At 42.4% G+C, this 17,859-nt stretch overlaps 1 protein-coding gene across 1 annotated transcript; it reads left to right on the top strand.

The window, feature by feature from the left end:
* The first annotated feature begins 13,078 nt into the window (after nucleotides 1-13,078).
* On the top strand, nucleotides 13,079-13,780 carry LOC136510102 (transcription repressor OFP14-like). Its single transcript, XM_066504671.1, has one exon. It carries the CDS (start codon nucleotides 13,079-13,081, stop codon nucleotides 13,778-13,780), a length of 702 nt encoding a protein of 233 aa, XP_066360768.1.
* The last annotated feature ends 4,079 nt before the right edge of the window (nucleotides 13,781-17,859 follow it).

Here is a 17,859-nt window from a genome sequence, read left to right as displayed (position 1 = left end):
TATATTTTCTTATCTCCTTGAGTCATTGTTCTTGATCTCTTGCAAACTTTCTAGTTTTACCTCTATTCAAAATTTCCAAAGCCCTGATAAGAAAGTTTTTTCTTAAGAATGCCTATCCAAGTAGCTAGAAGGAACGATTAGCAACAGGCTTGTATTTTGTGTTTGGATGGTTTGTCCTTATGTTATGGTTGAGTTGGATCTTTGTAATGAGTGCAGTGAGTTTGTGGGTTATGCTCATAATTTCATTTATATTGAAGGTTTAAGGTATAAGGGATAAGGAAATAAATAGTCTGGGTTCTCTTTCTCTTGTTTCCTGCTTTCGGTCTTCTAGAGCAGTCTGTCTTCTACGGCCTATGTCTCCAACCTCTGGGCAACCAAAAATTCTGAGCAAATTCTGGGTGAAAGTAGACTTCAAGATCTTTCTTTTCCCATAAGAGTCACCTTGATAGCATTTCTGGTTTGGGAGATATGAAAATCACAAGACAATATATCTGCACTGTTTGGAATCTGGAACAGTTTCTGTTGAGCAAAGATTTCAACCAAGTTAACTGCAGAATCTGAAGAAGTGGTCTAAAAGAAAGTTGTGGGGAATTTTATAAGCTTTCCAACGGTTCAAGATGCAACTTTAGTGGAAAAATGGAACTCGAGATATGGATATTTTTCTGCGCTGCTATTTTCTATCTATGGGAAGGATCGATTTTTCTTATTCTTATCTATGTCCACAAGCTCTCTAGGATGTCAGAGGATGATAATACACCTTGAAGAAAGTTACATATTGGATGTTGGTGCCCCTATCTCATCTCTTCTTAAGGGGGGTAGCCAAGCTAAGAGTGTTGCGAGTTGGTGAACTACAAGGAGTTTGGATCCACGTCAAGATTTATCTTCGAGCTAGCTATGGTTGGGATTTCGATCTTCACGTACCTAGGATATAGACGTATACAAAGAGTTGCAAGAATGCTCAAGACTAAGATTAACTCTTGAAAACAATTGGATTGGTTTTTATTTATAGCTCTTTCCTCAAAATAAAATCTTCAAAAGACGTTGGAAAATGAATTAACAACCTTTTGATCCAAGAACTTTGAAAAAAATTCTTCAAAAGTTGATTTGAACTAAGTTCAAAAAGGGTTTAAGTTTGTTTTCTCATTTTCAAGAGTTGGTATTCGAGACTTAATTTCAAAAGTGTTTCGCCAAAGAATCAGAGTTGATTTGAAAAGAGTATTAAAGTTTAAAAGATTCAAAAAGAGTTGCTAAAGACTATATTTGAGACATTCAAAAGTTTTGATTTGAAGTTTGAAAGACTCTTTTGCCTTAAAACTCATTCAAAAGAAAGTAATTTGATTTGAACTGCTTCACTCAAGGTTTAAGTTTAAAAATAGATTATTCATAAAAAGTTTGAAAGTATTTTATTTCTAAAACTTCAAAAGTTGAAAGTGAAATCAGATTTGAAAACCCACTTTGCTTTGAACTAAATTTCAAAAAGAGTAAAATGTATTCGGTTACTCTTCAAAGTGTTATTCTAAAAACACTTTTGAACCATTTTATTCTAAAACACTTTGAAAATGACTCTAAAGTGTTTTTAAAATGGGTTGTTTGGAAAAGACCGATTGAAAAAAAAAACAACTTGAGTTGTCTTAGTTCAAATTTTATTTGAAAGGTGTTCAAAATTCTTTCAAGATATTTTACAAAAGTTTGAAAATTTTGGTTCAAAAGTTTGCAACAATTTGCATTTGGAAATGGAGCACTTTTGACTTTGAATTAGAACTAAGTTTGATTTCAAAACAAAGCTTGAAAAGAAAAGGTTTGAGTTGATTTCAAAAGTGTATTTGTAAAAGAAGTCTTCCAAAATGGTTTGAAAGGGTTGAAAACTATTTGATTTGATTTAATTCCTCAAAAGTTTTATTCTAAAAAGAACTTGAACATGTGTATTAAGTCTATTGTTTGACTTCAAAAGAAAATGGGAATTGAAAACTTACTCTCTTCATTTCTAAAGTAGTTTTGAAATTGATTTGGTTTGATTTCAGAAACCCCAAAAGAGTTCATTCAAAATGATTTGAAAATGAAGTTTGAATGTTCAATTGTTTTATAAAATCTTGAAAATCCCTTGTTTGAAACAGATTTCAAAAGAACCTGAGTTGATTTGTCTGTTCTTTATCTGAGATTTGATTATAAAGTCAAGTTTTTAAAAGAGTTTGAAAAACAAAGCTTAGTATGTTTCCTCAAGTTTCCAATGTTTTAAAAATGGTTGGGTTTTTTTTCAAAACCTTAAAAACATTTATTCAAAAGAGTTTCAAAACATGGTTGAAATATTTTCTTGAGTTCTAAACATAAAACATATTTTGAAAGCTATTTCAAGAGTTGGAAAGAAAAATTTGTTCAGTTTTGATTTAAAGTCTTCTTTTTGAAAAGTAAAACATTTAAAAATGCATAAAAATGAACCATAGAATTCAAAGTTCTGATTCAAGCTAAGCAATATCTTTTGGAAGCTTAACATATGGATAATAAGATTCATTGGAACATATTAAGAGAAGCAACGAGATCGGACTTGGCATAAGATGGAACAAGAATCCGCAAGAGTGGCCACGGGATGAGTTCTCATACAACACAAGATGAGTATCAAGATGGTGTTGCTCAAGAAAGTGAAGAAGATCTCAAGTTGAAGTATCCCTCTCTTCTTTGCTCTTCTTCTCCGAATCTCGGGGATGAGATTCATCTTAAGGGGGGTAGAATTGTAACACCCTAAAATTAGCTATTTTCTAAAAAAAGTAAAATGATTTCTGTTAATTGTTTTGTGCTCATAAAAAACATAGGTAAAAAAACTTCTTTAAATTAAATCCAACATAAGGGTAGCAATATGTTTGCGCATACATGCAGTTGCATTGGTACTTTTGTGATGAGTGGTTCCGTTGCATTGGTACTTTTGTGATGAGCAGTTTGGAAAATAAATTCAAATCTCAATCTTCAAAATATTATTTTCAAGTAGTAGTTTAAAAAGAAATTGAAAACTTACAAAAACAAAAGTTAGATAAGATGCATTGTTTTCAAAATCCAAAGCCTTGGAAAAGGTTTTAAGACGCGTTAGATTGATGCCTCTCTTTCCGGGAATCTTTTCGACCTTTTTCGGGATTAAATTCATATTTCTTGAAGCTTTGTCTTTTTTGTTATCAATCCAAAAGTCTTTTCCAGGAGCTAAAACCACTTTGGTTGTGTTCCTTATCCTTCTATCTATCCCTAGGAATTTTTATGGAATTTTTTGGAGCTCAGATATATTTTTCGCAGCCTAAATAGTAATTTCTGATTTTCTGTAATTATTTTAATTCCGAAAATCAATAATTAATAAATATCTTCACTTTCCAAAATCTCCAAACTCTGCGCATATATATATGTCGGCGTAGCCTTCGACGCAAGGATTCCAGAAGTACAGCCTGTTTTTCGAGTCGCCACTCGTAGCCCCGCAGATCGGACGCCAAAGTTTACACAGCTAGGTTTCCGGCGAACTCTTCGGCGAGCTTTTTTAGCCAAACCATCGCGTTCCGGCGAAAACCTCCACCACTACAAGGTAGATCTCGTCGTCCTCTACACCGTAGTGTCTTTTTTTCTCGAATACGTCATCGTTTGACGGTTTCCCTTTCGTTTTTCTTTTTCCGGTCGTTTTTCCGACGAGCTCGTCCATGACCGGCCCTCTTCTTCGAATTCTCCGGCGATCCCACGCCTGCAGTCGGCCATGCGCCGCCACCCCCGCCCCCCAGGCCCCACAGCGCCGGCGCCAGCGCCCGACCCTGCCGTCACCGCGCGGCCCCGTGGCCCTGCACCACCCCGTCCTGCGCCTGCTCGCGAGCATGCAGGATAGCCGTCGCCTGCTACCTGCCCGACCTGGCCAGCTGCCGCTGCTGCCCTTTGCGAGCATGACGGGCTGCCAGCTACGCGGCCACATGCCGCCGCCGGCCTACCAGGTCCGTCTGTTCCCTTCCCTGCATGGAGCAACACAGAAGCTTCATGGCATGTTATGTACCTACGAACAGCCCAAGGTAGAAGATGAACTATTTACGATTTTGCCATCCAGTTGTTAATCTCCGTCGTTTAATCGTTTTAACTCCGTTTCAGTTTGTTCCAGTTGCGTTAGTTTTGTGTCATCGAGATCTATGCAGTAGCACTATTAGTTTTCATATAACATATTTATGAATTTATTTTATTAAAATATTAATTGTGCCTATAATTAATTAATCGCTGATTAATTAAAATCGGTTTAGGTTTTTTATTTTGATTCGATTGCGTGAGTTTCATCGCAGTGTGTGTTACGTGTTAGTAGCGATGTTTAACATGTCTCACATCTTGGAAATTTATAAGTTAAATATTAATTTGATTAAGGATTATTCAATAACTTTTTAATTAAAAACAATTTAAGTTTTAATTCCGTTTTACACCGTTCAAGTTGCATTTGGTTCGTGCTGACGTGAACTATATGTTAGGGGCAATGTTTTTCATGTCACGTGTTTTTTCATATATTGCTAAATATTAAATTGATTAGTATATTTATACACTAGTTTGGAATTAAAAGCAATATAGGTGCTTAACTTTGATGATTTATATCTAAAAGTTAATATGATTAATTGTTAACTTAAAAGTGTTTCTAGAATATAATTTGATTAGCTGAACAAGATACATATGTGATAAGTACGAGTAGATGCAGTCACATGCTTAATTCCTTGGCGAAGGTAAAGTTTAATTGTTATGTGATAACATTTATAAATAATACATGATTAGCTTTAACTCGACTTTTAAAACTAAATATGTTGTGATTAATCTAAATCAATATTGCTCATATAGTTTTTCTTAGCTAATCTAAAACAAGCTCGTAGTTGTTTCTTTTATAATACAATATAAATCTTTTGATAGTGGTTTTCTTTTAACCGTAGCTCCTTTCTTAGTGTCTCTTGCGTTCTCATAACCGTAGCATCGAGCCATTCTTATCGTGTTACTTTTGTTTCGGCATGTTCTACGCAGTGGCGTTAGTGGATCTCATGTTACTCAAATATGTTTTGGCAATTAAAAAGTTAATTGTATTAATACTATCACTTACATCATTTTTCAGAATATAAAGTCAATATAGGTTTTATAGTGCGCTCTTTCTTAAGTAATGAATCAAGTTGATTAATGAAAATATTTACATGTGTTTCTACAGTTAAAATAAGTTAAATGGATAGGTTTTATTTTTCGTTGCACTAAAAATCCTTCGATGGTCGCTTTTTCGTCGAATCGCATATAGCGTGTCTTTTGCGTCTGTGTGTTCGTAGCGATGCGTAGAATCGTATTTCAAATTTTTTTTCTTATTTTTCTATGATTGGTGTACTATTCTCATATATTCTTGTTTGTATTCCATGTATGGATGTTTCTGTGGTGATATATGGTTTAGTCAATCGATGAGGTTTACGTGGTGATTAAGAAGCTGTTCTCTAAAGACTAGAAGCTAAGAATTAGAAGCAGAAGATTGAAAGTTGAATACTAAAGGCTTTTGAGCATATTGCTTTGGGGGAAAAGCATTTTAAGGCAAGTGTACCAAAGGCCCCTTGTTACCTATGAACTATTACCATTCATATTCATGCATGTGTTTAATTTGAAATGCCTTAAGGACTTTACCTAGATAAATTCTTGTACCACATATCCTTGTTACCTATGGTTTGGGTATGCATTTTGGATAGATGCTGCAGTGCTGAACATAGAATAATAGTTAAACATGACTAAAGGCTATATGCAATGTGATAAAATGGAGCTTTTTAGCAACAGATAGGGGGCTAGAGTACGGGGTTGAGTACTCTAGTGCCTCTCCATAAGGACTTAATCCTAAAGCGGCAACCCAGGAGGTTCCGTACAACCCCGAGTGTCATATGGCTCTGACTTTAACCTATTAACTAGATTGTACTAGCTCATCTGTAGCTCCAGTAAGGGGTAAGAGGGTATCTTTCCTTTTCTACTAGGGTGTGTATCGTGCTGCGATGCCCACGTGTGCCACTCCTTTGTAGCTACGACTTGTTAGTGTAACTAGCTAAGGGTTTCATAGTGAAACCTTGCCACACTTCCTGGGAAGAGGTGTAGTGGGCTTTGCAAACTCCGGCATTGGGAATCATGGCTCGGTGGGTAAAGATGTATAATTTCTACAGAAATAATTAACCTGTTATAACAGCCATGCTCACGGATACGAGCAGTCTGGATCCTTCAAGATTAGTGGTTACTATGGATGGTGGATGGATGGGAATTGAGATAAACATGACTATACTTTAATATCACTTGGGAATTGGGACTGTTCATTAAAGTAGTGATTTAGGATGCTAAAATTTGATCAACTAAAATTGCGAACCGCAGACAAACAGTGTCAAGGCTTTTGAGCCTCATAGATCCCTTTGATATACTTGCTAAGCATGGTGAGCTTACACTTGCTTTACATCCAATGAAAATCCTAGATGGGTACCAGATTGTCAGTCTGAAGAAGTTAGGCTTGTGGTCAACCGGTTAGTCGTCCCTGTGGATTTGGGTCTTCGCCTAAAGATCGGAGTCGACTTCCCGCTATCTATACTCTAAGGTTATATTTCTTTTATTAATACGTTATGTAATAAGTATTGTCTCTTGATATTACCCTGATTTGTGGCTATATATGAGATTTGACTTCGTGGGCTCACATATAGTGTGTATCTGGTTTTGTCTTTAAAACCAGGTGTCCGGTCATAACTTAAACTACATAGAGGCGGGTGAACTAACCGGAGCATCCAGTCACCTTGACCGGAGCATCTAGTCACCCCATAGAGGCATATAATGGTTCGTTTTGAATGAGGGTTATAAATACCTCCTCTATTCACTCAAGGGATCACTTTTGCTCATTCCAATAGCTGAGAAACACCCTTGAGAGTGCCAAGAAGAGCAAGGTCCTAGTGAGGTGATTGAGATTTGGAATCCAAGAGTGCGACCTCATTAGTGAAAACAAGAGTAGCAAAGTGTGCATCCACCCTTCTCATTAGGCTTGTCATGGTCAAGTGAGAGTTCGTGCTTGTTACTCTTGGTGATCGCCATCACCTAGACGGCTTGGTGGTAATTGGGAGCTTGGTGATCATCTGGTGGAGCTTATGGATGACCCAACTCAAGTTGTGAGTGGTTGTGGATGATTCACCATGACGGAGTGTTGAAGAATCAACCCGTAGAGAGCACTTGATCCTTGTGTGGATCAAGGGGGAGCTACACCCTTGTGTGGGTGCTCCAACGAGGACTAGTGGGGAGTGGCAACTCTCCGATACCTCAGCAAAACATCACCGCGTTCCTCCTTCTCTCTTTACTTTGAGCAATTCAATTCTTGTCTTTACATTTATAGAATTGCCATGCTAGAGTATGATTGAAACTTAGGTTGCTAAACTTTTATGTGGTAGAACAATAGAAACACTTTCTAGGCACAAGGGGTGAAGTGGGCTAACCATAGGGTTTAATTATTGCAAAGAATTTTAGAATTAGCCCAATTCACACCCCTCTCTTGGGCATCTTGATCCTTTTAGAGGGCCCCTCCACTCAGAGGGGCAAGACGAACAAAAAGGATCGGCGCCGACCGGACAACACCACGTTGGTCACCGCGGCTGATCGCACGGGCAAGCAACACCAGTAGGGCCTGCCTGACCACTTCAACAAGCTCATGGATAGCCCATGCACCAACCACGCCTACCCCGTCAAACACCTCTATAAGGACTGCAAGCTCCTCAAACGTTTCCTATGATAGGCCAGCGGGCCGAAAGAAGGAGATGGCAAAGAGGCAACAGCCAAGAAAGGAGGCATGGTAGGCAAGGGTGGGGACGACTTCCCTGACCCTAAGGAATGCATCATGATCTTCGGTGGATCTGATGCCATCTGGTCCAAGCACCAGCACAAGGTGCACTATAGGGAGGCATGCGCCGCCGAGACGGTCGTCCCCTCCTTCCTTAGCTAGTCAGAATCTCCGATCACCTTCGATCAAAGGGACCATCCCTCCCACATCATGAGACCGGGACGCTACCCGCTCTTTGTCGACCCCATCGTCTGTAAGAAGCGCCTCACCAAGGTGCTGATGGACGGAGGCAGCGGCATCAACATCCTCTACATCGACACCCTCAACGCCATGCACATCCCCTAGTCGAAACTTCTCCTAGCAGGCTCTCCCATCCATGGGGTGATCCTGAGAGCATAGGCATACCCACTCGGGTAGATCGACCTGCTCGCCACGTTTGGCAACCAAGCCAACTTCCGCTCGGAGGTCCTCACCTTCGAAGTGGTGGACTTCTTAGGGTCCTACCATGCCATCTTAGGGCGGCCATGCTATGCCAAATTCATGGTAATCCCCAACTACACCTACATCAAGCTAAATATGCCGGGACTGAACGACGTCATCATCGTGAGCAGCGCCTTCTTGCATGCCTTCACATGCGACCGCGGGCATTTTGAGCTCGCCACCGCGGTCATCAACTCGTCTAAGCTCCCGCAGCTCATGGAGTCATCGACCCCAGTAGTCCTGGACTACAACAAACCAACCTCCTCAATGGCCTTTCGCCCACTCGAGGAAACTAAGGCGGTGGGGATCGACCCCACTGACCCAACCAAGATGGTACGGATCGGGACCCAGCTCCTAGCCAAATAGGAATGCGAGCTCGTCGACTTCCTGCACGCCAATCACGATGTCTTCGCATAGAACCCATCTGACATGCCGAGCATACTACGAGACATCGCCGAGCACGCACGCCTCATCCCATGCTCGAAGCCCGCTAAGCAATGCCTGTGCCGCTTTGATGATGAGAGGTGCAGGGCCATAGGCGAAGAGATCGCCAAACTCCTGGCAGCCAGATTCATCAGAGCGATATTCCACTCCGACTGGCTTGCCAATCCTGTTCTTGTTAAAAAGAAGACCGGAAAATAGCGAATGTGTGTTGATTATACTGGCCTCAACAAAGCGTGTCCAAAGGATCACTTTCCTCCACGCATAGACCAGATAGTCGACTCCACCTTGGGTTGTGAGATCCTCTCCTTTCTAGATACCTACTCGGGCTACCACCAGATCACGATGAAAGAGTTCGATCAGCTCGCAACCTAGTTCATCACCCTGTATGGTTCATACTGCTACATAACCATGCCTTTTGGCCTAAAGAACGCTGGCGCCACCTACCAAAGGTGCATGCAGCAATGCTTTGCCGACCAAATCGACCCGCCCGACCAGCCTGATCAAGCCGAGTGGCCGAAACCAACAATCGTCGTCTATGTTGATGACATAGTGGTCAAAATGGCTCAAGCTTGTGACCTGATCGCAAACTTGGCCGCAATGTTCGTAAACCTCCGAAGGTTCAACATCAAATTGAATCCCGAGAAATGTGTTTTTGGGGTTCCAAAGGGGAAGCTGCTAGGGTACATTGTGTCTGAGCGCGGCATCAAGGCCAACCCCAAAAAGATCACAACCATCTCCAACATGGGCCTTATACGTGACGTCAAGGGCGTACAAAGGCTCACCGGCTGTCTGGCTACCCTAAGCCGATTTATCTCCCAGCTCGATGAATGAGGGATGCCACTCTACAAGCTCCTCAAAAAGACAGATGCCTTCGTCTGGACTAAGGAAGCTTAGCAGGCTCTGAAGAGCCTCAAAGCGTCCCTGACATTAGCCCCAATCCTCGTCGCTCCCGAATGGGGAGAACCCCTCCTCCTCTACATCGTGGCAAGCAACCATGTGGTGAGCGCCGCCCTAGTCATCGAAAGGGAGGAGTCGAGACACCACCTTAAGGTCCAGCGGCCGATATACTTCATTAGGGAGGTACTCACCGACCCCAAGGTCTGGTACCTTTAGGTGTAGAAACTCCTATATGCCATGCTGATGGCAACCCGAAAGCTCCTACACTACTTCACCGACCATGAAGTCATAGTCCTCACTTCATACCCGCTCGGGGACATCATCCGCAACTGCGATGCCGTGGGACGGATCTCCAAGTGCGCACTCGAACTCATGGGCCACGACATCAGGTATGTCCCCCATACTGCCATTAAATCTCAAGCTCTCGTGGATTTTGTCGCCGAATGGATGGAGGTGCAGCTACCGACCCCGAACGTCACCCACAAGTACTGGACAATGTACTTCGATGGGTCCGTAATGGCACTCGACTTGGGGGCTTGAGTGGTTCTAATCTCCCCGGATAGGAGTAAGCTCTGCTACACCATCTGCCTCCATTTCTCGGCCTCAAACAACGCTATAGAATACGAGGCCCTCATCAACAGGCTACGCATCGCCATCGAGCTCGGTGCTATGCGACTCTACATCCGTGGTGACTCGGAGTTGGTTGTTGACCAGGTCATGAAGGAGTCCCCATGCAAAAGCCCCCTCATGACAGCGTACTGCTAGGAGGTGCGCAAGCTCGAGGACAAATTCTAGGGGATCAAGCTGCATCATGTCCCCCGAAAGGACAACGATGCCACCGATTTTCTCGCAAAATTGGCCACTAGGTGGGATCTTCATCAATGATCTCCACGAGCCGTCTGCCCGCGTCCTGGAAGGTCCGATCCAGACATACCCCGATGCCAAGCTGGCGCTAGGGGGCTCTTATCCCGACACCAAGCCAGCGCTCGGGGGCTCCAACCCCAGTGCCTCTATGACGACGTCACCCGCTGACGTCGCCGTATTGGCACTCAATCAAACCAACTGGCGAGCACCGCTACTCACCTACCTCCTCGAGGAGGTTCTCCCGCCCAAAAGGACTGAAGCCCGATGGATCGCTCGACACACCAAGACCTTCATCGCGCTCGTCGGAACAAGTGCCTCCTTGCGGAGGTGTAGTACGCCGAGGCGGTCGGCGACGAAGTCCAGACTTTCGAAGAGGAAGGCCTGGGACAGCTCGAAGACAGGTGGAACCCGCGTCCCAACAGGTGGGAGTGCGGAAAACTCCAATGAGACAAAGCGAGTTGTATCGCTTGAGCCCGCCATGGCGAAGGTGGCGGAAAAGTGGGCCATCCGATGACCAAAAGTGTGAACGTACAACGTCTTCCCCACGGACGGCGCCAACTGTCGGTGCAGAAAGTGACCAACATGTAAATATTTGTAGTTTTACTGTACGTTGTGATCGGAGGTGACCTAACACTCAATGACATAGGGTTTATACTGATTTGGGCAACGTACCCTATGTCCAGTTTGAGTCAATCGGCGACTTTATTCCTGAGCCCAGGTGCTCGAAGTTTGCTGTGGGGTTACAAACGGAAGGGAGAAAGATGGGGGGTACAAGAGGTCTGGTCGGACTCTGGTCTGAAGGGCCGAGAGTGACGAGAGCTCCGCTATGTGCTAAGTGTTCGAGCGTGTGCTTTGTGTAGCTTTAGAGTGTCTAAAGCAACAGAGGTTGAATCAATTTAAGTGAACTGATGGATCTATCTATTGGTAGAGAGCGCATTCCCTTTTATAGATAAAGGGGACGGCCTTACAAGCGAGAGAGAGAGAGAGAGAGTACGCATGCTATTAAGTCTTGTTGCCCACGCCATCGGGTACAAGATGATGGTAGGCACCCATAACACTATTATTGTCAGACGCATGTGGGAGGTTTTACCGTATTCACCAAGTATGGTAGATGACGGCGCCCACAACACTGTTGATGTCCAGAGGCATATGGGGGGAGCCTTACCGTGTTTGTCTGATATGGGAGTTGATGTCGCCCACAACACTGTAGGGCAAATGTCGGCGCCCACAACACTGCTTAGGTTCTGTCATGCCTGGAAGGTTGCAGGGGACCCTCTTGACATATCCTGTCGGTTTCTGTCCTATAGGTGTGCAAGGTACGGTTCTCGGTATCGCGGTCGACTTGAGTGCCCTGCCTTACTTGCTCCGTCCTTTTCTTGGTCCTCACCGAGTGGACGTCCCCGGTTGGTTGGTTCCAGTTGGCTCTGACTGCGCCAGTCGGAGAAAAGCTGTAAGCAGGGGTTCGGTGCATCCCTAGTCGGAGACGTGGGTCGAAGTTGGAGGCGGTGCGCTGTTCCTCTTTGGCCAGGGGAAGGCGGGCCGGAGTCGAAAGCGAGGCCTTCTGGTCGGAGAGGTGAGCCAGAGTTGAAAGCGGGCGCCGTTCCTCCTTGGCCAGGCCTTTCGGTCGAAAGCTGGTTCGCCCTTCTATCCTGTTGTTAGGTTTTTGGGTCGGCCCAGGAGTTACGCATCGTTCGTAACGTCGTCCGCTGGGTCGAGCCTTTGCTGGGAAGCCGGTCCATGAGGAACCCCGGGTTTATGAACCCGACACCACTATTGTACTATAAAAATTTTATATCATTAGTTTAACTATTGATAAAAGATAACAAAGTTTGAATTTTCAAATACGTGCGTATCTTATATTCTGATGAGACATAGCAGTCATCGTAAGGCTACGATGTATTGAGCATTCTTCCATATAACTTAAGTACAACACGTTGTGCGAGCTTACCAGCTACAACAATTGGAAGTGTTGCTCTTCGGTTTCCAAACAACAATTTATCTCTTTGTTAAAGGGAAAAAACAGTGATTTATCTCTCTTTTTACGAAAAGGAAAAGGTTATGCACTAAGTGGGAAGTACGCTCCCCCGACGTGGAGCGGGCGCGGCGCGCTGTGCAGCAACGCCGGGGTGCTGGGGTGGCAGGTGTGCGAGAGCAGCAGCATCCTGTTGCTGGACACGTGTCAACACGCTGGGGATGAAGCACGCGGCGGGGCGATGCTCAAGGCGGCGGCGGGTGGCCAGCGTGGCGGGCGTGATGGGCGGCATGAGACCACACGCGTACACGGCGTCTAAGCACGTGTACTGATAAGATAAATGTAACCCTTCTTTACAAGTTACTTGCGACATTCACTAAATCTCTGAATATTATGTTTCGTGGAAGAAAAACTGGATCATTAAAGTCCCCTAGATGAAACACCTCCTGCACATTTAATCCATCATGAATTCACTCGTAAGTAACTCCTAGCACAATAAATAAAAAAAGGAAAGGGCATTACCGTTCACGACTCTTGTTTACTGCAGTTTCCATATTTCTCATTGTACCCTTTACTAGAACGCTAGGCTCTGTTTTCGGCCTTTCGGGAGAGAGAAGTGTGTGGAAATGGAAGACGACAGGAAAAGAACCAGGCTGCGCAAAACCTTGCAGCTCTGCCTCTCCAGGACGCTCAAGAAGATCCCTCCAATCCACATCCCCAGCTCAGCCATTCCGGCTAACATCACCAACGCGCGCCTCCTCTCCACCTGCAGGTTCCCGAGAACCCCGTCGCTGGACTTGGACGGCGATCACACCGCCACCGGTGCAGACGACAACAGCAAGGACCAGGCGGCGACGCTCTCCGACGTCGACCGCTTCCTCTTCGACAACTTCCGGTCCCTCTACATACATGACAACAACGATCCATCATCGGCAGGCACGTCGACATCAGTCGTCAACGGGACACCACCAGCTGCGGAGACGTCATCTTTCTCAGAATTAGCCTCAGAAGACGTCAAGGAAGTTAGGCAAGGTGAGGAGGGTAGCCACAGCGCGTCCATAGTGGTGTTCTCCATGGACCCATACACAGACTTCTGGAGATCCATGCAGAACATGATAAAGATGCATCATGGTTGCCTATGGCAGCCATTGGATTGGGACTTCCTGGAGGAGCTGCTCTTTTTCTACCTGCAACTAAATGACAAGGTTGTGCACAAGCACATTCTCAAAGCCTTTGCTGACCTGACTGCAGGAACTCACATGGCCAGTTCAACCCCCGGAAATGCTCAGTGGGCTGACAAGAGCCTTAGAAGTCGAAAAAATCACTAGGATGGACAACTATTACTTCATAAATTGTACAGCTCAAAGCAAAAAAAAAATATTTACAGAACAAATATTGCGGTACCAAGCTATGTAACTTGATCCTCTGCGTAGCAGCATACAAATAGAGCTGCACGTACATAAAAGCTTAAACACATCATTTATGCTGAAACCGGCAAGTTGTAGGTTGGCAGATACGAATGTTTATTTAAATTAACTTGCACCCGAACAAAATATCGAGAGCTTAGAGCTTAGGATAGGCTCCATTTTCCCATAGTACAACCGAAAGTTACTCCCGCCATTCCAAATTATAAGTCATTCTTAGTTTTCTAGATACATAGGTTTTACCATATCTTGCAAAAGTTACCTACAAAAGTCAGAACAACTTGTCCATGAAAAGCAGATTTAGATTCAATTTTTTTTTCAGCCAAAAAACACTTCTAACTCCAATAACTCCATCATGGATCTATTCTACGAAAATAATGGATTTGCCCCAGACCTATGGATTTGGTGGAGCACCTCAAGCGGTGCTTCACCAACTCAAAATTGGTGGAGTTAGGAAAAATTGCTCATCACTGCAACTCGTTACACACTCGAGCGTACCGATTCATTCTTCTTTTCTTCTTCTTTCTTTGTTCTTTCCCATCGACCGCCCACGTGCGCCTCCCTAGACCCGCCGCCTGCCCCACGCCCGTCGTGGCCACACTCGTCGAGCCCGCGAACTCCGGCCTCCTGTGCGTGAGCTCGTTATGAGGAATTGAAGAAGAAGCATGTGGTTTTTCTTTTTCATTTTTTTTCATTATGCCCCCTTGACTCCTGGGCCTTGGTGGTAGTGAGATAGAGAGAAACGTGGAGCTATACCAAACACTTAATGATGAAACTCAAATACACGGTGGAGCTGCTCTATGATGGATCTGGGTGGATCTAGATATGGTGGAGCTCTACCAAACATACCATAATTAAGTGGATGCTGTAACGCATAGTAGGATAAGAGGACGCCAAAAACCTACCTCACCTATAGAGGATTCAGCTTCAAGATCACTTGGATTTGGATCATAGTCAGGGTCACCTGGATCATCTCTATGTTTTCCCTTTGTAAGTCTCCCGACAAGCTATTTCGTCACACGGCCTGATGGCTAGTACCATTGACAAATCATGAAAAATATCAAAATGTATAAATGGTTTATTGTAATGGCATATGCGTGCTGCTTCTGTGATGTGCCCTGCCAGAGACCCATCGGACGGGCCACACGGCATTGCGCAGCAGTGAATAGCACGATAACGACACAAAGGACTTTGATCCATCAGTTTGCAAGATATAGTCCAGATTTTAGGCTGTGACCTCAATTGTTTAAGCTGGTAATCATGTTCTATTTTGATTTGACTTGGTGACAAAACTAAAATTTGCTATGCATAACATGCTAATGAGAATATATCATTAGAAGTATTGTTGTATTATTTATCATTTATTCGTAGTAATTTTCTATATTTTCTTTCACTATATCCATTTTACTACTCAGAGTATATAATACTAGCACTGCTGAGCACATCTATTTTGTAGCGTGCTTCACATCTAGTAGTAGTATTTATCATTTATTAGTAGTAATTTTTAATATTTTTTATTCACATGACTACTTTAGTACCGCAAATGCTAGTTTTTGTTGGTACAAACAAGGTGGCATGGGATTTGCCACACCCCAAAATTTTATTTTTTGGTTGTAAATAGAAACAAATAACATTTCTGATTTCAATATTCTATTCAAGATTTATTTAAATTTCTTTCAATTTAGAGGAAAATGATTTTCTAAATTTTTCCTATTAATTTGACATGGTTTTGTTTGATGTGTTACTTTTTGTTGGTTATGTTTGGTGTTTATGCATGCAAAAGATTTTAAAATTGAATTTAGAATGCATTTAATCTTCCCTAGCAATTTTTTTTAGATTTTTTAAGATTTTCCCATTTCTTTGAGCAAACTCTAATTTTTAGACACTTCTAAATATCTTTTTGTGAGCTCTAAATATTTATTTGGGTTCATCATGTTCCAAAGTGTTTCTGAGATTTTTTATTAAAATTTTGGAAGTTTAGAGTATTTTGTGGCTTAAACACCAATTCTAATTTTTCTAGAATTATTTTTAACCCAAATTAAAACATTATGAAAATAGTAGTTTCTAACTCTAGGTCTAAACTATACATATATGTGTGGTGGAAACCACCTACAAGATGAAACATGGAAACCAATCCAAAGAAACATATTTTAGTCGTTATTTTTTAAAATTTGGTATAAAAATATTAAAATTTGGGATATCTATAGTGCATACAGTATGTAATCACATGCAAAAATTGAAATGCAAAATCAAATTAGAAAAATTCATTGAAAATGACAAATATTAAATGCATGTGCACTAGAAAAGAAAAATTCAGGGATTTTGTTTTTAAGTGCACATCCATCTGAATTTGTCATTTTCGTATGAATTTTCAAAAGAAAATTTGCATTTCAACTTCTACACAAGTGAGAACATTATTTGCATACACATGGATACGAATTTTAGATTATTTTAGTGACTAAAATATGGTTTTTAATTGGTTTCTATGTTTTCACCTAAAGGTGATGAGTTCTTATACAAGCCCGTAGAGAACTACCAGCAAATAATGACCATATTTGGTATAGGTCAAGCCACATGGAAGTATGCTACAGGGTCCAATGAGGCCTTGGGAAGCCCATCTGACTTTGTTTAATGCATCGCCAAAGCCTAGCCATTTCATGATGACAAAAGTTGCTAAGGCCACAGATGTTGATGCTAAATTGTGGGGAGATTGTACCAAGGAAGACAAAGAGGGCAGTAGTGGATCTAGTCCTAGCAACAAGAGGTAGAGGTTTGTCTTTACTCAAGACACCATGCATGTTGTCTTCACTAATATGAGTATATGACTGATAGTGTGAAAGATGTGGCATTTGCTATTGGTGAGACCAAGATGGAGACTATGCATCATGAATTATGCGATGTAGTGTCTGGTTCCCTAAATAGGCTTTCATTGTGGCATACTCCCATCTGCTTGACAACAAGGCTAATTAAGGCTCATGCATTTGTCTCACTATGTCCTTTGGCTCAGGACTTGGCTTGGCAAGCACTATTACACGTAGCTATGCCATCCTGACCTCTAAATGATCTTTCTTTTGTGGAGTCAAGCTACAACCCTGTTGCTTCTCATTCTTTCGTGCAATAGATGGCTACTTTGTGTAGATTGTTGCAACCAATGAGGGATGGTAACACTAGGCTCCAACTAAAATTGTGATGGTGGTTTGGTATATGTGGCACATAGTGGTGATGTGCCCCCTGCTCTATGCAAGAGTTTGTGTGATGTACCGTGATGTGCCCCTGCTCTATGCAAGAGTTTGTGTGATGTACCACAGTACTTGTGGATCAATTAGATATTATGCAACTGAAATTATATCTGAATTATGAACAATTATATTGACCATTGCCTATGATATGTAATGTTTCCATTTTCCCTCTCATGTGTGATTTGTGATTCCTTCTTATTTCTATGATGATCATTGTCCAAACTTTTTTACTTCCTTCTGTTTTGTCTGTGCTCATGGGTTGAACTCAGTAGGTGTTGGAGGAATATCACCATCATATGCATGTGGCATATGCAACTAACCAAACAAGTGAGCTTGCTTCCGCGTTTTGTATCTTCTATGTGGCCCTAACAACCAAACAATTGCTCTCTTCATCCGGGCGCTACAGATCAAGATAATGGCCTGGCAAGAGGCAGCCTAAATGTCTACTCCCTTTGTCCCAAATTATCGGTCGTTTTTTGTTTTCGTGCTGCAAGTTTAACTTGATCTGTAGAAAATATGTATAATATTTTTATTTCCAAATAAATTTATTAAAAAACTAGATTTAAAGATCTTTCTAATGATACCAATTATATACCATAAATATTAATATTTTTAATATATATTTTATCAAAGTCATTTCTCGTAAAATGAAAACGATAAATATTTTGAGACCGAGGAAGTAGATGCCATATAGGCTATCGGAGATAGAAACCAAACATGCCCTCCATGAATTTCAACTAAGAT

Source organism: Miscanthus floridulus, chromosome 1, assembly GCF_019320115.1.
Source record: "Miscanthus floridulus cultivar M001 chromosome 1, ASM1932011v1, whole genome shotgun sequence".
NCBI lineage: Eukaryota > Viridiplantae > Streptophyta > Magnoliopsida > Poales > Poaceae > Miscanthus > Miscanthus floridulus.
This window is presented reverse-complemented; position numbering and strand designations above follow the sequence as displayed.

Bases quoted from the DNA above. Each gene is read 5' to 3' on its own strand.
- LOC136510102 (XM_066504671.1), top strand. From the start codon at position 13,079: ATGGAAGACGACAGGAAAAGAACCAGGCTGCGCAAAACCTTGCAGCTC.